At 47.7% G+C, this 22,189-nt stretch overlaps 1 protein-coding gene across 4 annotated transcripts in view; it reads left to right on the forward strand.

The window, feature by feature from the left end:
* LOC115091808 (leucine-rich repeat-containing protein 51-like) overlaps positions 1-21,969 on the forward strand; it is an 89,825-nt gene extending 67,856 nt beyond the window's left edge. For all 4 annotated transcript variants that reach the window (XM_029602031.1, XM_029602032.1, XM_029602033.1 and 1 more), the window contains 2 exons: positions 19,642-19,790; positions 21,640-21,969. In XM_029602031.1, the coding sequence (XP_029457891.1) occupies positions 19,642-19,790; positions 21,640-21,778 (288 nt within the window). In that variant the 3' untranslated portion in view covers positions 21,779-21,969. The remainder of the gene's footprint in view (positions 1-19,641; positions 19,791-21,639) is intronic.
* Positions 21,970-22,189: the final 220 nt, after the last annotated feature.

The following is a 22,189-nucleotide window of genomic DNA, read 5'->3' on the forward strand; positions in this document are numbered from 1 at the left end:
CTTGCGCAGAATCGGGGATATCGGTTCGCTCTGCCCCGGTCTCCTTGGTTCTTTCCTTCCTCCAGAAGGGCCTCTCCAAGGGCCTTTCTCTCAGCTCCTTATGCGTCCAAGTGTCCGCCCTCGGCAGTGTGGAAGGTCTCCCGCTAATGTCTCATCCGGATGTGGTCCGTTTTCTCAAAAGGGTCAAGCATTTGAAGCCACCCGTCCGAGTCACTTGTCCTTCGTGGAGTCTTAACTTGGTTCTTCGGGCTCTGTGTGGTGCTTCCTTTGAACCTCTTCGTCTGGCTACCCTCAAGGACTTGATGCTCAAGACTGTTTTCTTGGTCTCTATTTGCTCCGCCAGGCAAGTATCGGAGATCCAGGTGTTGTCTTGCCAGGAGCCCTTCTTGCGTTTTTTTCTGATTCGGGTGTTTCCCTTAAGACTGTACCTTCCGTCTTGCCGAAGGTTGTCTCCTCCTTCCATGTCAACCAGTCGCTGGAACTCCCGGCATTCTCTGCTGAGGATGTTGCGGGTCCCGCCGGCAATGACCTTCGCCGTCTGGATGTTAAACGTCCTCTTGCGTTACCTTCAGGTCACAAATGAATTTTGGGTCTCTGACCACCTCTTTGTCCTCTGAAGTGGCCCAAATAGGGGCAAACAGGCTTCTAAGACCACAGTTGCTCGATGGTTAAAGGAGGCAATTTCGTCGGCCTATATCTGCCAAGGCCGAATGATTCCTGAGGGTCTGAAGGCTCATTCTTTGCGGTCTCAGGCCACCTCCTGAGCGGAGAGTCAATCTGTTTCTCCCCAGGAAATATGCAGGGCGGTGACTTGGAAATCTCTGCATATCTTTGCTTGGCATGATCGCCTTGATGTTCAAGCGCCAGTCTTTGGTTCTTTCGGAAGGCAGGTGCTTAGAGCGGGACTTGTTCGGTCCCACCCTGTCTAGGGAAGCTTTAGTACATCCCATGGTGGACTGATCCGGGTACGTACAGGGAAAGGAAAATTAGTTCTTACCTGTTAATTTTCGTTCCTGTAGTACAACGGATCAGTCCAGACGCCCTTCCCTGTACTCTCTGTTGTCCACTCAAAGTTTTCTCTACTTCCCTTGCAGGATATGGTCAGAATTCTCGGATACCCTACGGTTCTAATTGAGGCACCGGAAGCATCTCAGTGATGTCAATGATTCAAGAGCGTTTTTTCCTCTACAGAGTTCCTATAGTTACAATTGTTAACGTTTTTGCTGAGTTCTCTGGTTCATACTTGAGTTCTCTTGTTACTTGCTTGATTCCTGAGGATTCTCTTTATACTTTCTGCATTGACAATAGTCATACTGAAGGGTTGAAGGGTAGGCTCTGTCCTGATACAGGATACCCTTACAGTTTTGGTCTGTCTCCATCTGCTGGACAGGAGGCTCAACCCATGGTCTGGACTGATCCGTGGTACTGCAGGAACAAAAATTAACAGGTAAGAACTAATTTTACTTTGAAAAGCAGCAAATGTGAGGCAGAAGGCCTGAGACTCTAATGCAGGTCCCGAGTCTTCCTCTCAAATTTAAAGTGGGTCCGATCCCTGGACCTATTCCCTCTCACATGGCTGAGCAAGGTCAGGTCGGCACCGTTTTGGAAAATGATGTTGACCGGGCCGGGTGTGAGGGGGTGCCCCAACGTGGGACTCTCTATACATTTTAAAGTTTCAGGGTGTCGGGGGATATGGGGTGGGGGCCTGGACCCTAATTTTTTGTTTTTAACCTAGGCCTAAGGTTGTGCCTGAGGCAATGGAGGATAAAGTGACTTACTCAAGGTCACAAGGAGAGTGGCAGCAGAATTTGAACCCTAGCTTTCGTGGTTTGCAGCCTGCTGCTCTAACCACTAGGCTACTCCTCCATGCCTTGAAGCTTGGAATAGTGCAGGCTATATATTTTTAAATAAATGTGTGAGCTTTTCCAGAGTAATACTCCCAACTTTCTGCATCCAATCATACCAAGACAGCAGTCACTCACTTTTCCAGTTTCTCACTAAGAAAATTCTCACCATTTAGCAATAGATATTGAATTAACCACAGGCATCATCCCATATACCTTCTCCCAGCAAAAATACTGACATTATTAAGGGCATATTTAGCCCTGAAGTTTTAATAAGGGAGTTACATATGCCAATCCAAAACTTCTTAATAACGGGATGCTTCCGCCATATATGAAGAAAGGAACCAATCATTTCACAATCGTGCCAGCAAAGTGGAGAAAAAGAAACATCCCATTTACTAATCCTGTCAGGAGTGAAACTCTTCAGTTGAGCGCACTTGCCGAGCTCAGAGAAATAGAGCATTGGAAAATGTATTTACAAATTACAAGCCAAGTATCTGAATAGTCCTGTAAATCTATGAAACTCCAAGGGGGGCAGAATCGGGTTCCCTGTACGTACCCGGATCAGTCCAGACTCCTGGGTTTTGCCTCCCTTCCCGCAGATGGAGACAGAGAAAAACTTGCAGGGCGCCCTCTGATACCCAGTTGCACCCCCTGCGTCCCTTCAGTATTCTTCTGTCTCCAGCAGATGAAGGAAGGCAGAACCTGCGGTCCTGCTTTAGCAGCATTTTAATTTTGGGGGCTGGAAATTTAGGAAAGGGTTTGGATCCCCTATTTCCTCCGATATTACCTTATTCCTTTGAATGGATCAATTGTAAAAAAAAAAAAAAATTTATAAAAGAACTTTGAGGAAAGTTTGTTTCCTAATTACTTTCCTCTCTCTTGTCTGTTGGACAATAATACTAATAATCAGAAAGTTCCTGAGGGAAACAGAATTTGCATTTTCACCTGTTTTTAGATCAAGTAGGTGATTGTTGTTAGTGTCCTGGCTCGCGGGGGTGTAAGCTGGTGGTCCAGCCTCTCCCCCTGCACTGCAACCGGCTGCCCGGAGAAGTTTTTGCCTCAGGGCAGTGCTGGCTGAGACGCGGCTTTCCTCGGCCAGTCCCTGCTTTTATCTTACAGGCGGTTGCGTTCTTGTTCGGAGCGGAGGGTAGTCGGACTTGCCTGCTCCTGCCAGGTTTTCGGGGGTGTACGCTCATGAGTCAGTCGCGTGTCTCGACCCCATGCCATGCTCGGCGCGATGCTCCGCCTGCGGGGAACCCGGGACACGGCTCTCCAGTGAAGGGATTTGCTCTCGGTGCCTCCCCGGCGGGGAGGGCTCCTCGAGAGCAGTGGATCGGCAGGACTCGCGATCACAAGCGCGACGGCCATCAGAGGGATCGGCCCCGTTCGCACCGAGCGCAGGAACGGCAGCCATCTTGAATTCGGGAGATGCTGCTGAAACCCAGCCAAATAGCAGCCTGCATGTGGATTCCTTCCCTGCTCCTCCTGTGTTAACTCCAGAGGATCCCCCCGTGGTGGGGGTAGTTCCGGGACCCGCTCCTGCTGCACCTCCCTCGGGGGCCCCCTCCCCCACCTGCTTTCACTATGGATTTTGTTCTCCTCATGCACAATGCATATTTGGCACGTATGAGTCAATAGGATGGCTCTCCTCCGGCTCCCTCTCCCCCTAAGGTGAGTCGGGTGGATGGTGGGGCCTCTCAGGGGACTTCCCGGGTCCGGGTAGTACCCCATTCTGGCTCACAGGATCCATCTCCGGCAGACTCAGATCAGGATCAAGATGATCCCGCTTCAGGCGTGCAGCTGGAAGGGGATGATCCCCATGTTTTGCGTGTCTTTCAGAGAGAGGAACTGGAGCACCTTATCCCCTTGTCCTTTCAGAATTGGATATTGAGGTGCCTCAGGATCCTTTGGGGACCAGTTCCGGAGCTTTCAAAGGAGATTCTGTATTAGCGGGATTGCACCCGCCAGCGAAGACGTTTCCCCTCCAAGGCTCCTACAGTTGTTATCCAAGGAATGGGACTCTCTGGAGTCTAGTCTATGAGTTAGACGAGCCATGGACAAACTCTGTCCTCTCCCGGAGGAAGTCCTGGGGCTCCTTAAAGTGACGGTGGTCACAAAGAGGACTACCATACCGGTCATGGGTGGAGCCGCTTTAAAGGACCTCCAGTATCACAAATTGGAAGTGTACTTCAAACGGGTCTTTGAGGTGTCCGCCTTGGGAGTCCAGGCGGTGGTATGTAGTTCCCTCATGCAGAGGGCAGGTTTGAGATGGGTCCAACAGCTGCTCGATGCTCAGGAGCTACCACCAGATAAAGCCCAACAAGCGGAACACCTGGAGGCAGTGATAACCTATGGGGCAGACGCATTGTACAATCTCTTACGAGTCCTAGCACGTTCGATGGTTTCAGTAGTCTCGGCTAGGCGCCTCTTATGGCTTTGGAATTGGTCATCGGACTCTTCTTCCAAGTCTCGATTGGGCGCTCTCCCATTTAAAGACAAGTTTCGTAGGTTTTCTTCTAAGTGATGTATATAGTTGAGATCAGGGATGTATCAGAAAAACTGCATCTCGGATCCATTTTGTCTGTTCAATTGTGTATGTTTAATAAAAAAGTTTTACACTAAAGGCAAGTTTCTGTTTGGCGAGGATTTGGACCAGATCATCAAATCCCTGGGAGAGAACAAGTTGCATAAGCTCCCTGAGGATCGGCCAAGGACTTCCCGATCTTTCAGCGCTTCAAGCAATCGATTTCGCGGACAAAGGCATTTTCGGCAATCAAGACCAGTGTCACAGAAGCCTCCTTCATCAAGGTCCCAAGCTTGGTCCCAGTCCTTTCGGGGACGCAGACCCTCCTGGGATGGTTCATCTCAGAGTCCCGCTCCAAATTCTGCCCAATGAAGGATCGCCGACCCACTCCCCGGTTCCCAGAGTGGGGGACGCCTCTTCCTATTTTACGAGGAGTGGGTCAGGATCACTTCGGATCAATGGGTACTGGATATTCTAAAACACGGTTATGTTTTAGAATTTGCTCGGCCCCTAAGAGACATGTTCCTCTTCTCACCTTGCGAACCATTGCAAAAACAAATTGTGCGTCAGACCCTCGACAGGCTCCTCAACCTCGGGACCATCCTACCATTCCCACCAGAGGAACATGGGTTAGGCCATTATTCCAATTACTTCATGGTTCCCAAAAAGGACAATGTTTTCCGTCCGATCCTGGACCTCAAGACCGTCAACAAGGCTCTCAGGGTTCTCCACTTCTGAATGGAAACACTGCGTTCCATTATCGCGGCAGTTTGCGGAGAGGAATTCCTGGCATCGTTGGATCTCACAGAGGCTTATCTACACATCCCCATCCACCGGGAACATCAGCAGTTTCTTCGGTTCAAGATCCTGGGCCAGCATTTTTAGTTTCAAACTCTGCCATTTGGTCTGGTGACAGCTCCCCAGACCTTCACCAAAGTGATGGTGATGGTAGCAGTGGCGCTCCGGAGGGAGGGAATCTTGGTCCATCCCTACCTGGATGACTGGCTCATTCGGGCGAAGTCCCAGGATCTCTGCCACCAGTCGGTCGACAGGGTGTTGACCCTCCTCAGCTCTCTTGGCTTGGTGGTGAATTTTGCCAAGAGCTGCCTTGTGCCCTCGCAGACTCTGGATTTCTTGGGAGCCCGTTTCGATACCCGCCTGGGCCGGGTTTTTCTGCAACGGGACCGGGCGCTCAATCTCATGTCCCAGGTAACGCCTCCGTGGTCTAGCAATCCTCATGGCGTGAGATTACCTGCAAGTTCTGGGTTCAATGGCGTCCACTATAGACTTAGTACCCTGGGCATTTGCGCATATGCGTCTGCTGCAGAGGGCGTTGCTTTCCAGATGGAAGCCGGTGTCTCAGGAGTTTCAAGCCCCCTTGCCTCTGCCAACTTCGCCACGAACAGCCTGGATTGGTGGCTCGATCTACCTCATTTGCTTCAGGGGGTGGACTTGGAAACACCACAATGGGTGGTTGTGACCACGGATGCCAGTCTTGACGGATGGGAGGGCTGTGTGTCAGTTTCAGTCAGCCCAGGGACTATGGACTACGGAGCAGGCGAAATGGCCAATCAATTGCCTGGAAACGAGGGCGGTTCGTCTGGTGTTGAAGAGATTTTTCCCATTGGTGCACCACAGGGCGGTGCAGATCCTGTCCGACAACGCCACCACGGTGACATATATCAATCGTCAAGGAGGGACGAAGAGTCGTCACGACTCTCAGGAGACGGACAAGCTCATGGGCTGTGCGGAACAGCACCTATCCCACCTGGCGGCATCTCACATCGCCGGTGTGGACAATGTTCAGGTGGACTTCTTGAGCCGGCAACGCATAGATCCCGGAGAGTTGGAGCTATCCGAGGAAACAATGACTCTGCTTGTCCGCAGATGGTGGGCTCCCCATCTCAACTTAATGGCAACTCAACGGAATGCAAAAGCTCCACGCTTCTTCTGCCGCAGACAGGAACACGGAGCGGAAGGGGTGGATGCTCTGGTTCTTCCTTGGCTTCTCGACATTCTGCTGTACGTGTTTCCCCCATGGACCCTAATAAGAAAGGTCCTACGACGGGTAGAGGTACATCGCAGCGCGGTGATCCTGGTAGCGCCGGAGTGGCCACACCGGCCATGGTTTGCAGATAAGAACATAAGAAAATGCCATACTGAGTCAGACCAAGGGTCCATCAAGCCCAGCATCCTGTTTCCAACAGTGGCCAATCCAGGCCATAAGAACCTGGCAAGTACCCAAAAACTAAGTCTATTCCATGTAACCATTGCTAATGGCAGTGGCTATTCTCTAAGTGAACTTAATAGCAGGTAATGGACTTCTCCTCCAAGAACTTATCCAATCCTTTTTTAAACACAGCTATACTAACTGCACGAACCACATTCTCTGGCAACAAATTCCAGAGTTTAATTGTGCGTTGAGTAAAAAAGAACTTTCTCCGATTAGTTTTAAATGTGCCCCATGCTAACTTCATGGAGTGTCCTCTAGTCCTTCTACTATCCGAAAGAGTAAATAACCGATTCACATCTACCCGTTCTAGACCTCTCATGATTTTAAACACCTCTATCATATCCCCCCTCAGTCGTCTCTTCTCCAAGCTGAAAAGTCCTAATCTCTTTAGTCTTTCCTCATAGGGGAGCTGTTCCATTCCCCTTATCATTTTGGTAGCCCTTCTCTGTACCTTCTCCATCGCAATTATATCTTTTTTGAGATGCGGCGACCAGAATTGTACACAGTATTCAAGGTGCGGTCTCACCATGGAGCGATACAGAGGCATTATGACATTTTCCGTTTTATTCATCATTCCTTTTCTAATAATTCCCAACATTCTGTTTGCTTTTTTGATTGCCGCAGCACACTGAACCGACGATTTCAATGTGTTATCCACTATGACACCTAGATCTCTTTCTTGGGTTGTAGCACCTAATATGGAACCCAACATCGTGTAATTATAGCATGGGTTATTTTTCCCTATATGCATCACCTTGCACTTATCCACATTAAATTTCATCTGCCATTTGGATGCCCAATTTTCCAATCTCACAAGGTCTTCCTGCAATTTATCACAATCTGCTTGTGATTTAACTACTCTGCACAATTTTGTGTCATCTGCAAATTTGATTATCTCACTCGTCGTATTTCTTTCCAGATCATTTATAAATATATTGAACAGTAAGGGTCCCAATACAGATCCCTGAGGCACTCCACTGTCCACTCCCTTCCACTGAGAAAATTGCCCATTTAATCCTACTCTCTGTTTCCTGTCTTTTAGCCAGTTTGCAATCCACGAAAGGACATCGCCACCTATCCCATGACTTTTTACTTTTCCTAGAAGCCTCTCATGAGGAACTTTGTCAAACGCCTTCTGAAAATCCAAGTATACTATATCTACCGGTTCACCTTTATCCACATGTTTATTAACTCCTTCAAAAAAGTGAAGCAGATTTGTGAGGCAAGACTTGCCCTGGGTAAAGCCATGCTGACTTTGTTCCATTAAACCATGTCTTTCTATATGTTCTGTGATTTTGATGTTTAGAACACTTTCCACTATTTTTCCTGGCACTGAAGTCAGGCTAACCGGTCTGTAGTTTCCCGGATCGCCCCTGGAGCCCTTTTTAAATATTGGAGTTACATTTGCTATCCTCCAGTCTTCAGGTACAATGGATGATTTTAATGATAAGTTACAAATTTTTACTAATAGGTCTGAAATTTCATTTTTTAGTTCCTTCAGAACTCTGGGGTGTATACCATCCGGTCCAGGTGATTTACTACTCTTCAGTTTGTCAATCAGGCCTACCACATCTTCTAGGTTCACCGTGATTTGATTCAGTCCATCTGAATCATTACCCATGAAAACCTTCTCCATTACGGGTACCTCCCCAACATCCTCTTCAGTAAACACCGAAGCAAAGAAATCATTTAATCTTTCCGCGATGGCCTTATCTTCTCTAAGTGCCCCTTTAACCCCTCGATCATCTAACGGTCCAACTGACTCCCTCACAGGCTTTCTGCTTCGGATATATTTAAAAAAGTTTTTACTGTGAGTTTTTGCCTCTACAGCCAACTTCTTTTCAAATTCTCTCTTAGCCTGTCTTATCAATGTCTTACATTTAACTTGCCAATGTTTATGCTTTATCCTCGCAGTGGACGGACCAGTTCATCTGGGTCACCTTCAACACCTTCTTCGTCAGGGTCCCATATTTTTCGACCAGGTAGATCGCTTTTGTCTTGCGGCCTGGCTTTTGAGAGGCGGCGACTGAGGAGACGAGGTTATCTTGAGGAAGTAATTTCTATCCTCCTTCGATCCAAGAAAACATCCACCTCGCTTGCTTATGTTCGTGTGTGGAAAGTTTTTTATGCGTGGTGTGTTGAGGGGGTGGTTACTCCTCGTCGCCCTGCAGTGGCTCAGATCCTATCCTTTCTGCAGAAGGGCCTCGGAATGGGATTGGCGTACAGTTCTCTACGGGTGCAAGTGGCGGCCCTCGGGTCCCTGGTCGGGCGTCGCAACGGGGCTCCCCTGGCCTCACATCCAGACTTGGTGAGGTTCTTGAGAGGAGTGAAGCACCTGAGACCGCCCGTTCAGACCCTGTGTCCTTCGTGGAATCTCAACCTAGTTCTTCGGGCTCTGTGTGACCCTTCTTTTGAGCCCATGCAGGCGGCTACACTCAAGGATTTAACCTTAAATCTTTCTGGTGGCTGTCTCTTCAGCCTGCAGGATCTCGGAACTTCAAGCACTATCCTGTAGAGAGCCATACCTCCGTTTCACGGATTCAGGGGTGACTTTGGCTATGGTGCCATCTTTTCTCCCTAAAGTGGTGTCAGCCTTCCATCTGAATCAGTCGGTGGAGCTGCCAGCTTTCCCGGAGGCCGAGTCCAGAGAGCTCCGGCGGCTTGATGATAAGCACATTCTTCTATGCTATCTGGAAGTCGCCAACGACTTCCGACTGTTGGATCATCTGTTTGTTCTTTGGAGCGGTCCCAAGCGAGGAAACAAGGCCTCTAAGACCACTATCGCTCGTTGGGTGAAAGAAGCGATATCGACTGCATACATTGGCGCTGGCAAGTGTCCTCCGGTTGGAGTAAAGGGACATTCACTTCGTTCACAAGCGACTTCCTGGGCGGAAAGGCAAGCTGTGTCTTCTCAGGAGATATGCAGAGCCGCAACGTGGAAATCGTTACGCACATTTGCGCGTCATTATCGCTTGAATTTGCAACCTCCCGGTCTGGGCTCGTTTGGCAACAGAGTTATTCGAGCAGGGCTATCCGGGGCCCACCCTGTTTAGGGAAGCTTTGGTACATCCCACGGTCTGGACTGATCCGGGTACGTACAGGGAAAAGAAAATTATTCCTTACCTGCTACTTTTTGTTCCTGTAGTACTCCGGATCAGTCCAGATGCCCACCCGGTGGTTGTTATGTCTTGTCTTGAAATATAGCTAGCCAGCTCGAGGTTGCAACTCAGAAAATGCAAAGTTTCTCGATTCTTCGAGTTCCTTTGTCTGCAAGTATTTTCAGTTCTGTATATAGTTACTCCGCAGTTTTGGCGTCTGTTTTGATCCATTCATCGGTTGTTCTTTGCTTTGATATTCTTAATACTGAAGGGACGCAGGGGGTGCAACTGGTTATCAGAGGGCACCCTGTAAGTTTTTCTCTGTCTCCATCTGCTGGAAGGGAGGCATAACCCATGGTCTGGACCAGTGGTCCCCAAACCTGTCCTGGAGGGCCACCAGCCAGTCGGGTTTTTGGGATATCCTCAGTGAATATGCATGAGAGAAAATTTGCATGCACTGCCTCCATAATATGCAAATTTTCTCTCATGCATATTCATTGTGGATATCCCAAAAACCCGACTGGCTGGTGGCCCTCCAGGACAGGTTTGGGGACCACTGGTCTGAACTGATCCGGAGTACTACAGGAACGAAAATTAGCAGGTAAGGAATAATTTTCTAATAATGTAAGGAAATATTTCTTCACGGAAAGGGAGATGGATGCTGGACGAGGTGGTGAAAGCAAGAATGGTCATGGAATTCAGAAGGCTGTGGCAGAAACCTCTGACTAGAGAATGGAAATAAAGAAATGGTGTGACTTTTTAAATGCCTGCTAGGGGGTAGCCTGCATGGAGCAACAAGTGCTACTCCTCTAAGGCTTAGCTGTAGCCTGCTAGCACCCTAAAAAAAAAAACACTTGCGGGGCAGACTCGATGTACTGTTTTGTACATTTATTTATTTATTTATTTATTTTGTATACCGACATTCGATCGAGATATCACATCGGTTTCCAGATAACTAAAGGAATAGGGTGGTAACAGCCCTATTTTACATTATAACATGGTATTAAATAGATATAAGAATATTTTACATTATAACATGGTAATAAATATAACAAGTTGTAACAGAACTAACAGGAGTACATGGAACATTAGACTATAGTATATAACATATGTACATAAATGGCTTGTTGATGAGGATAAATTATGGTAAGGAGAGCAGGGAGTGTAGAGGGGGGAGGGGAGAGGAAGGGATGTGTGGGAGGAAGGTAGTGATAGGGAGGGAAAGGGTGGTGGGAGATGCTTGTGTAGGGAGGGAAAGGTGTGGGGCGAGATTGGTAACCTAAATGTTCTTCCCAACTGTTCAAGTACAAACAAACAAATCCAGAGCTAGGGCTTTATAGAAGTATGAATCAAACATTTAAGGCCCAACTTAATAAAAATAACCTGCTGAAACTCAAAAGGTAACAAAATGCTCTAAATTAGCCAAACTGGGTCCAAGTGCCTAATTGGGAAAAAAAAAAAAGTGAGTTATTTGACATCAGATTGCTACAGACTTCCACTGAGACAAAACTGCCGCCTGCAAAAAACACTGGGACAAATGGAGAAGCATGCATGCCCCCCTCATGGCACTCCCAGATCACTCTGCCCTTATCCCTAACGAATCCTAGAATAAAATCTCTTTCCTGGATCTGCAAAAATAAACTCCAGCAAAGGAAGAAGGTGGACCAGCAAGCTTAAGCCGGTGAGTAAAGGCAAGATCCCAAAATAAACAGCCTTCAAGCAACTATAACAATAAGCACAACTCAACCATTTAGATTTTTTATATTCTGGTTTTCAGCGCTTCAAAGCAGATTACATTCAGGCACTATAAGTATTTCCCTATCCCCAGCGGGCTTACAATGTAAGGGGCAGATTTTCAAAAGCCTACGCGCGTTGCCGGGCCTGTTTTACAAAGGCCTGGCAACGCGCGTATGTCCCGGGGCTTCGAAAAAGGGGAGGGGTTGGGGCCAGAGGCCTCCGGCACAGCAGCCGTTTGCCGCTATGTCGGAGGATCGCGTGCCAGCAGGAGCAACAGGTAAAATAAAGGTCGGGGAGGGGGGTTAGGATAGGGCTAGGGGGCGGGAGGGATAGGGGAAGGGAGGTTAGGTTAGGGGGTTAGGAAGTTCCCTCCGAGGCCAATCCGAAATCAGAGCAGCCTGGCAGGGAACGGGTGAAGGCCACGGGCGCCGGCGCACGCAGGGTGCGCGCCGACCCCCGATTTTATAACATGCGTGCACCTGCTCGCACGTGTGCGCGCCGGGTAGCACGCGCACGTGGACGCCCGCACGTAGCTTTTTAAAATTTACCCCTAGGTTGGCCACGTGACTGGATGGCTGCGTGAGCAAGGGGCTCCCGTCCCGCTCCTCCTTGAAGATTAAAGAATGCTTTTAAAAAATGTGCAAACCGCGCTGTTAATCACCCCATCGGAATGCTTGAGCGGTGCTGATCAACTCCATACCGCTTGATTATAAATAAAAGCAGCTATTTGAGAGACCAGAGCGCCACTCTTGCAGGTATAGCTGGGCCGAGGTTCTCCCGATCGCCATTTTGGACATTCTTTTTTGCTGTGAAATTTCTGCCGTGGTACTACAGAGCCTGCCGGATCCTATGTTTCTATGCAGAGTAAGCACAAAATAAACGAGTTTGCTGAAAAGTGCAGACAGCGATCGGGGACGTGGAGAGGCATCCCCTGGCCAGACGACACATCTAGAGGTAAACATAACAGAAGAGCACAGTAGCGCCACGTGGTAACGTGGTGAGCCTGCGTTTCGACCGGCCTTTCTGCCGAACACGTCAGGGAATGGGAGAGGCCTTGTCTGTGTGGATGAATGTGAACGTAGGGGCAAACTTAAAAATACCAATAAATCGCGTGCAAAGACCCGGCTTACCCAAACTGCATGAGTGATGGAGGAGGGGCGCTGGAGACTCGAGACCTGACCCGCCATTTTACTATTAGTAGTGGAGTGCATTCAAGGCCTGCGGCGACTGACAACTGAGATTCTGGATTGCAAAAGAGAGGAAGTGGTGCGCTAACTGCTGCGACTTGTAAGAGCCGCGAGAGGGAACAGGGGCAGGGGGGGAAAAAAAAAAAAAAAGCGAGACAGGGCAGCGTGACTGGACGCGAAGCTGAGGGAAGAAGCGGATACTTCGGTACATTGCTTCCATTTGGCAGCTGCAGCAAGGGTGGGCTTCAAGGAGGGCTTAGCCCAGACAACAATTAATTCAAGTCTGTGGCGTCGTGCTGGGGTCTGCCTCTAAGTTTTTATAAAAATGGGGCCAGTGCAGTCCTTAAACAGTGCGTGAGCTGCTACCCGAGGACTTTGTGGCACTAGCAGTGAAGAGGAGGAAATCCGAGGGAGGAGGTTTGTGGCCCCGCTTCAGCTTCACACTGGGGAAGCACCTTTGCGGTGTGGTAGTCCAGCCTCAACAGTTTATTGCTGACTCCTGTAAAAGAGTGGGGCTGCCTGCAGTTGGGGGAGTTCAGACTGTGTTGAGTAGGAAAAGGTGGGAGCGAATTAACCAGTGGAGTGGCTGGGCGGTGATCTTCCCCTCATTTATAGAGGATCTGATTAGGCAATTCACTAACAGGCAATTTTTGGGGGTTTAACTTCCATTAAGCTGATGGCTGCCAGGAAAAAAAGTGATTTACAAAAGTTCTCATTTACCAAAGTGGCAGCAGAGATGCGGCAATCAGGGATGGACATAACAGAAGGACCTGAGGAGAGTGGAGGGGGAGGCTCTGATTCTGAGGCGCCAATATTATCCCCACAAACATCTCGGGAGGATACGATGAGAGACTGGTTTATCGAACTTCGGGCAGACATGAAGAAGAATAAAGAGGAACTGCTACACTCCTTTTCTGAATTGAGAGAGGATTTTATGGCGTTGGGACACAGAGTTGATGATTTAGATGTTCAGGTGGAAAGCCATGAGGCAGCGCTGCAGACCCTAACCCAGAAAACTACTGAAACTCATACTGAACTGCTTGTTCTACAAGATAAGCTGGAAGATATGGAAAACCGATCGAGGAGAATGAACATTCGACTGAGAGGGATACCTGAATTGGCAGACTTTAGAGACAGCATGGAGACTGCAAAATCGTTTTGCACCTTTCTTCTTGACCAGGGAGAGGAGGGAGCGACGTCCACGGAAAGGGATTCAGCACAAGACTCCCTTACAATAGAAAGAGCGCACAGGGCATTGGGAGCCCGCAGAGATAACAAGCCGCGAGATATTATAATAAATTTCAATAGCTACCTGCAAAAGGAAAACATTCTGGCGGTGGCCCGTAAGAAGAAGCAGTGGAATTGGAGAAATACTACAGTATCGGTTTATCAGGATTTGGCAGCTAGTACCTTAAAAAAGAGATATGAATTGAAAAGTGTTACAGCAGCTCTACGTGCGGCAGACATAAGATACAGATGGAATTTTCCTTTTTCCCTGTCTTTTCAAAAGGATGGGACGACATATCGTTTGAAAACCATAAAGGAAGCCACCGAGGTTTTTCGACAGGCGTGTTTGGAACCCCCTTTGTCTACTTTGGAAGAGACAGTCACGAAGCTTCGGGGGGCTGCGACCTCGAATTGGCAGCGAGTAGAACGTCCGAAGAGGAAAACAGCTTCCAGAGTTTCATCAATGATGGAAAAGGCAGGGATGCAGGACTAAATGGACTGGTCCAGACTAGTTGGAGGTTATAGGATTACTTTAACTGGGAGTGTCAGCGCATAGTTGTTCCAAGTTTATCAACCGAGGTGCAGCAAAATGATAGTAATTTCAAGAAATGGAAACAAAAAAAAAAAAAAGGGGTTATGCACATACTCGATGGCTTTATAAGCAAGCGTGGTGGAGGATAGGAGGAGCGGGAGGGGGGGGTGGCTGTGGCTATCCGGTCTGTGGTACGCCCTCAAATGCAGACCCGGGTGGGGAAAATCCCGGTTTGCGATCTCATGACAGGGGTAGACCCATCTGGGGTCAGGGGGAAAGATGAGGGAGCGGGGGAGGTAATGGGGGAGGGGTGGGGAATCTCTGGGGAGGGGAGGGAGGAGAAGGTGGGGTTCAAAAATGAGCTGGCTGATGGCTTCTTAAGCTGTTCCATTCACTGTATTCCTTGTTTTTTTTATGGGAACGTTCCAGTATACAATTGCAAAAAAAAAAGGGAAAGATACGTACGAGGGCCTTAGCTGGGACGGCCTTCGTGTGGATTGCAAACTTAGCCAAGCTATGCTGTTTCTTTTTTCAGCTCCATGCCTAGCACACTCACTCGCATAGTTTCATGGAATGTATGCGGCATCCATACCCCGATTAAGAGAAATAAGATCCTACAGGCGTTAAAGCGTAAAGGGACCGACATTGGATTTTTACAGGAGACTCACCTTACTGATATAGAACACACTAAATTAGCTGGAGGTTGGGTGGGGGGGCTGTACTATGCATCGGCTACTACCCGATCGGCGGGGGTAGCAATTTTGGTTAATAAATTTTTACCATATCAAATTCAGAAGGAGATTAAAGATCCGGAGGGCAGGTTTCTTATATTGATTGGGGAGTTATATGCTAAACCTTTGATATTATGTAACTTGTATGCCCCGAATACTTTTAGCCAAAAATTTTTTCAGGAGGTGTACCAATACCTCCTTCCTTATATCTCAGATAATATTATTATGGGGGGAGACTTTAATACGATTCAGGACGTCCTGCTAGACGCCTCACAGAATAGACGCAGGGAGTATGGAATGGGCAGGGGACCTGCTCATTTGGAGAAAAACCTGCATTTAGTGGATCCGTGGCGTACTCTGCATCCAGGGGAAAAAACTTTTACTCACCTGTCTCGGGCGCATGCCACCTATTCCCGTATAGATTTTTTTCTCACTAGCTCTCATATGTTCCCTATGATACAAGAGACGGGTATTGATGATATTTTAATCTCAGATCATGCCCCTGTCTGGCTAGATGTACAGGCTGGGCGTCCTGAACAAGGGGCTCGACTGTGGAGATATCCCTACTACCTGGCTGAAGATAAGCATTTTAATGAATATTTAACCAAACGGTGGGTGGACTATGAATCCTTGAACCAGACGCATATTGAGCAGCCAGTGTTATATTGGTATACCGCTAAAGCGGTCCTCCGGGGAGATATTATCGCATATGTGGCACATCGGCGGAAGAGTTTGAATAAGCAAGTCTTCCTGTTAACCGAGCAATTACGCAGGGCCCGGATCTGTCTGGTCCGTTCACATACGAGACAAAATAGAGATAACTACCCATCTGTGCAAAATACGTTAAACTCAGTACTACACCAGAGAGCAAAAAAAAGTATTTTATATTATCAACATCGGCTTTATCAACATAGCAATAAAGCGGGTAAATTAATGACACATTTGATTAGATCTTCAAGAGCGACTCGGTTTATTACAGGACTAAAGAATGAGAGTGGGCACGTGGAAACAAACACACGTACTATACTGCGCCTATTTCGAAATTTTTATCAGCAATTATACGAGACGGAGGGTTGGTCGGAAGAGGCATGCAGGCAGTTTTGTGAGTCTCTCCCGATTCCTATTCTTACAGAGGAACAAAAAAAGACTTTAAATATGCCAATTTCAGAGGAGGAAGTCCGGAGGGCTATTTATAAGTCCAAATGCTTGAAAACCCCGGGCCCAGATGGTCTCTCGGCAGAATTTTATAAGGGCTTGCTTGATAGAGTGACGGGACCTTTAACGTCGCTTTTTTCCTCTTTAATTCGACAGGGAAGTTTTCCACCCCAGATGAATGCAGCCCATATCACTCTTATTCCAAAACCGGGAAGGGACCCATTACAGCCTGATGCGTACCGTCCTATATCTTTGCTGAATTTTGACCAAAAGTTGTTAGCAAAAATTTTGGCAGACCGCCTAGCTGTGGTTTTGCCCTCTTCAGTAGGACCCCATCAGGTGGGATTTGTTCGAAAGCGATATGCCCTCTCAAATCTTAGACGGATTTTAGTGGCTATGGAAATATGTCGTTTTATGAATACTCCCTATTTGGCTATTAGTTTTGACGCCGAAAAGGCCTTTGATAGGGTGGAGTGGAGTTATCTGTTTTATATTCTGAGGCACATGGGTTTTGAGGGCCTGTTTTATGAGGCAGTGCAATTATTGTATGAGGATCCACAGGCAACTATTTTGGTTAATGGAGATAGGTCAGAACTGTTCCCTATCAAGAGAGGCACTCGTCAAGGATGTCCTTTGTCTCCGCTTCTTTTTCTTTTGCAATTAGAACCTCTGTTGCTTACCATACAGAGAACACCCGATATTCGGGGAGTACGATTTGATAGAGAAGTCTTTAAATGTGCAGCCTTTGCGGATGACCTTTTGGTATTTTTGACTGAGCCTGTTCGGTCTTTGGGCTCCCTGCTCGCTGTGATGGGCTCATTTGGAATCTTTTCGGGATTTCGGTTGAACGAACATAAGTCCTCTGCATTGGCCTTTCCAGACGCGCTGAGGGAAAGATGGAGAGGCTCTTTCCCATTACAATGGGCTATAGATTCCTTTCGCTATCTGGGGGTGAGAGTGCCGGTAGACCCTTCTCTGGTTTACAAAGCTAATGTGCCGAGTCTAATCCGATACACGCAAGACACACTTGCTGCGTGGCAAAACTTTCCTTTATCTCTGTGTGGTAGGGTAAACTTATTTAAAATGGTTATTCTACCCAAGTGGTTATACTTATTTCAAACCCTCCCTCTCCATTTGAAAATGGGGGATGCGCTTTTATTAGATAGTTGTGTGCGGAAATTTCTGTGGAGGGGAGGTAAGGCGAGAATCCCTTTGGTCTGGTTGCAACAAAAGTGGGGGATGGGAGGCCTGGGGGTTCCGAACCTGGCGTTGTACTCCGTGGCATGTAACATGCGTATTATACGGGATTGGTTACTTGGTACTTCTTCACATACTAGTTTTATGGCGGAAAGTGCCCTTCTTTACCCGGTTCATGTTAGCTATGCGCTCCAAGTAGAGCCAGCAAAAATCCCCCCCGTGCTGACTCAGTCTAAGGTGGTATTGCTGATACGACAGGCCTGGGTTATTTTGACTAAAACTCTTCAAATACCTAGAGTCAGTGCATATTTACTTCCGGTTCACGGGAACACTGATTTCTTGCCAGGGATCACCTCTCCACAGTTTCAGGAATGGAAAAAGGTGGGAATTAAATATCTGGGGCATCTATTCACAGAACAGGGGGATCTGATGTCATTTTCTGAACTGCAGGAGAGATATGGGAGGGGAGTGGTTACTGTCTTCCCTTATTTACAAATTAAACACTATGTTCAGACCATCCCTATGGCATTTAAGCTAATCTCGACCTTTCAGAAACTGGAAACTTTATTGTCCCTCTCTAGAAATAAAACACCCTCCTTATCATATTATTATCAACAATTACACCACTTGAAAAGGGTGGAGATGTACTCCATATTGGCAGAAAGATGGACTGCAGATGGGGAGTTTGTGGTCACTGCCTCCATATTGCGAACTTGTTATGGTCGGATTGCCAGGATCTCGTATAATACTTATTATAGAGAACTGCAGTACAAATTTTTGGGACGGGCTTATATTTCGCCTCAGATGGCAAAAAAACAACATATTGCAATATCGGGTTCATGCTTGCGGTGCCGAAAGGAGAGAGCTACTTTGGCTCATGCGTTTTGGGCCTGCCCTGTGGTCCAGGCTTTTTGGACCCAGATTGCACATTATTTAGCTACAATCTTACGTGTCTCTATTCCGATTGCGCCCTTGTGGATCTTATTCGGGTGCATACCCCCGTTGAGAATACGAGATCCTGGCACCAGGTTACTACTGCAGAAAGCTAGTGTGGTTGGGAAACGAGTGATTCTCATGAATTGGAGAAGTGCTGAATCCCCTTTTTTCTGGGCATGGAGGAATCTTTTTTAAACGATGATGCAGATGGAGCAGATGTCCATTCGACAATCCCCAATACAAAGTAAACGATTCCTTAGTGTTTGGGATCCATATATTCAGTCTCTTCCTCACGTTGCCAGAAGCCGGATTCTTAATGATTGTATGTAGTCAATTTGGGTGGGATACTGGAGTTTTCTTCTCAGTCTTACGGGGTTGGGACTGGAAGGTTTTTTTCTGGTTTGAGTTTGGAATACATGGATGTATATCTAACTGGAGGGGGTTGGGGTAGGGGAGAGGTACGGAAGTTATTCAGTTCAGCTCACTGATGTGGTAATGTTTGCTGTGGTTGAGATACATAAGTGCTCACTTTGTGAGGCGGGTAATTAAATCCTGGATATCAACCCTACTTAAGCGGAGGGAGGGGATGGGGGATGGGGGGGGGGGAAAGAAGTTGGGAAATCATTAGGTTAAACTTCAATGTTTCACTTTGTGGGCTTAAGCAAGATGTATTCAGAGTTGATTGTTTATAGTTGTAGGTGGTATCAGACCATTCTATAACTTGAAAGGAGGGCTTAGTTATAGAGCACTCTTACATTGGGAAATGTCATATGTTGTGTTTCAAGTTTGCAGAGCTGATTGTGATGCTTATACCACTGTTCAATGTCTACATGTATTGTATAAGCTGGTTTCTCAATAAAAAACAAATAAACTTTAAAAAAAAAAAAAAAAAAAAAAAAATTTACCCCTAATTTTGTACCTGAGGCAACAGAGGCCAAAGTGTCACAAGGAGCGACAGTGGGATTTGAACCCTGGTTTCCCGCCCGCTGCTCTAATCACTAGGTTCCTCCTCCGATTGGTTCATACAGTGTGGGATAACTATGGCGTCATCGCCAACATGGACCAATCAGATCCAGGCTATGTGAGGTAAACCAAACCTGCTTCCTGGAATTCAGAGCAATTTGTAACAAATGCACAGTGCCACTTAATATACTGAAAAGTAGGGATACTATAAGTCAAGAAAAGATTTCACTCCTTATATGAGGTGCTTTGCTTTGTTTTTTTTTTTTATGTTCAGGTCTTAACTGTGTTCCCAAATTTGTTTGTCCTAAATCTCCATGGAAACAGCATCAACCGTCTCTCAGAGGTCGACAAACTGGCATCTCTGCCGAATCTGAAGAGTCTCACCCTCCATGGCAACCCCATTGAGACAGAAAAAGGATACAGGTGAGACCAAAGGACAGTCCGTAGCCCCCTTTCAGCCCAGCATGTCTGAGCTCCCTCTCTCTAGCCCTGCTCAGCTCAAGAGCCACGAGATGAGAGTCCTGCTGCGCATGAGAGTCCTGCTGCACATGCCAGCAGGGGGGAAGACAGGTAAAAGGGACATCTTACTCTCCCAGCATTCAGTGGTCAGAGCTGGCTTTTCTAATGACAGGCAGCAGGGCTCGGCATAGTTTTTTCTCAAGCCTCCAGGCTCCAGTCCTTCAGTCTTAGGACCTGGAGGTCTCTGTGTGTGCATGGCAGGAGCTGCAGAGACACTTTGGCTAATATTTTTAAACTAGCAGTGACATTAGAATATAAATATGACAACTAATTGTTTCTGCTCACCCCCCCCCCTCACATAAAGATGAATTTTAAAAGCCCGCCACACGCGTCTATTAAGGGATGCGCAAAGAAGTCGGGCTCACACACGTCAACCGTATTTTTAAACTATTTCTATATTTTCAAGGCATACATCGAACAAAGACAAATAGTCCAGCAGGGCAGAGTCCAGTAGTGTATAAACAGCCCAGACAGATGTTTTGTACAATAATCACCCATAAGGCAGAGTAAAGCTAGACTAATTAAGAACAATTACACATTAGCCATGCTGTCCTGATACGTATGACGCACTTTCCATGTACGATCATATTTAAATTGTATTGCAACCGTTCTATGTCAGCCACCTCTCTGGACTTGAGCCCACCCGTGTTGTAAGCAGGGAGTCCGTTTCCAAAAAGCGGCTACCATAAAATGCGAGCAGCCCACAAGAACTGACCAACTAACGCCTCTAAAAGGAGCCATAATCCCAGAACCAGCCCCTTACTTACCCCTGTAATCCGGTCCGTGGTATCATTTTCAGATGCGCGCATAAAACCCGCTGTGCGCACATCTGAAAAGCTGCCAAGAAGAGGCGAGGTGCGGGCATCGTCTGCGTCGGGCGTGGGCGTTTCGGGGCTGGGCGGAGAGACGCACACATAAACGCTTCTGCATCCCGGCACGTGCCGAGGTCCCCTGACGCATAGCTCACCTCCGCTACGGATGACGTGCGAGTTATAACATAAAAGGATCGAGCCATCTCTGAGGGGTTTAAACGATCTGCGGGGGAGCGAGGGCCATCAAACCAAGGGGGTTTGCAGGACCTAGCAGTTAACGGGGCGAACTGGTTGACAAACTGGTAATCTGGCAATCCCCCGACTTACGCAGAAGAAGTGGGATTTCCGCACCTCCACTTAAAATTGCGCGCCTATGCTGTTCTATAACACACGTGCGTGTAAACGCGCAAATTATAAAACCGCCGCGTCCCCGACGCACGTACGCCACGGTACTCCCGCGCAGCGGTTTGCAAGCTGCTGTCATAAGCTGTGCACGGTTTTGTGGCTGCGGTTAAGTTGCGCAGATCTACTTCTGTCAGTATGATGGAAATCTAGCAGCTAGGGCTGGTTAATGATACCCATGAAAACTATGCTGGCCACCAGCTTTCACAGTAGATGACCACACGATCACCAAGCTTTAAGGTCACTCCGGTAGAAATGCAAATAGCCAGAAGTGACCATCAGTTTTTAAGAGGGATTTCAGATGCTCGTACTTCAGCACTTTCAAGCCAAAACTGCAAGCCACCCAACCTGGCCAGCATTGGTCATGTGAATCCTTCAAAGAGAGAAAGCCGAGCTGGGTTAGTCAGCTCTACTTCGACCTTCCCTTTGTTCTGCAATTTTATTTTTTTTTCCGTGTGGTAGGGCTCTCTGAGCTAAGCACGTATATAATCTCACGGAGCTGCATGCGATGCCTGAGCTGCTCTTCTGCTTTCTTTCAGGAGCTACGTCTTGTCTCTGCTCCACAACCTGAAAACGTTTGACTTCAGCGGAGTAACCAAGCAGGACCGCTCCACGGCGGAGGTGTGGAGGCGGATGTACGTGAAGCCCAAACTGGCGAAAAAGAAAATCAGTGAATAATGTGCTGGGGACCGAGGTCCAGAAAGGACTGCAAATGATGGAAGCCTGATTCGTTCGTGTGTTCGTTGCTCTCTGCTTTTATATACATTATCATGATGTGCGGTAGTATAGGAATTATCAGATAATCTCATCAAGTAGGGGACAGAAAAGCAATTAAACTGACCGATGCAGAATAAGGGTTGGAAACTGGAGCTATCACTACCTCGTTTTTTCTGACACCCCCCCCCCCCCCCCCTTCGCTAGCCTGATCTTTTTGGTTTAAATCCGTGCCTCCCACCGCTAGTGTCATCCTTCCCAGGCACGGCTGCGTTCAGGAGAGGGTGATGCATGTGCGGTGAGTCAGTCTGTCTGCCCTCCATTTCCCCGCCCTTGGTCCCTTTCAGACATAGCTGTCCCACAGTGCACACGCCC

The sequence above is a fragment of the Rhinatrema bivittatum genome, chromosome 5, assembly GCF_901001135.1.
Source record: "Rhinatrema bivittatum chromosome 5, aRhiBiv1.1, whole genome shotgun sequence".
NCBI classification, from domain to species: domain Eukaryota; kingdom Metazoa; phylum Chordata; class Amphibia; order Gymnophiona; family Rhinatrematidae; genus Rhinatrema; species Rhinatrema bivittatum.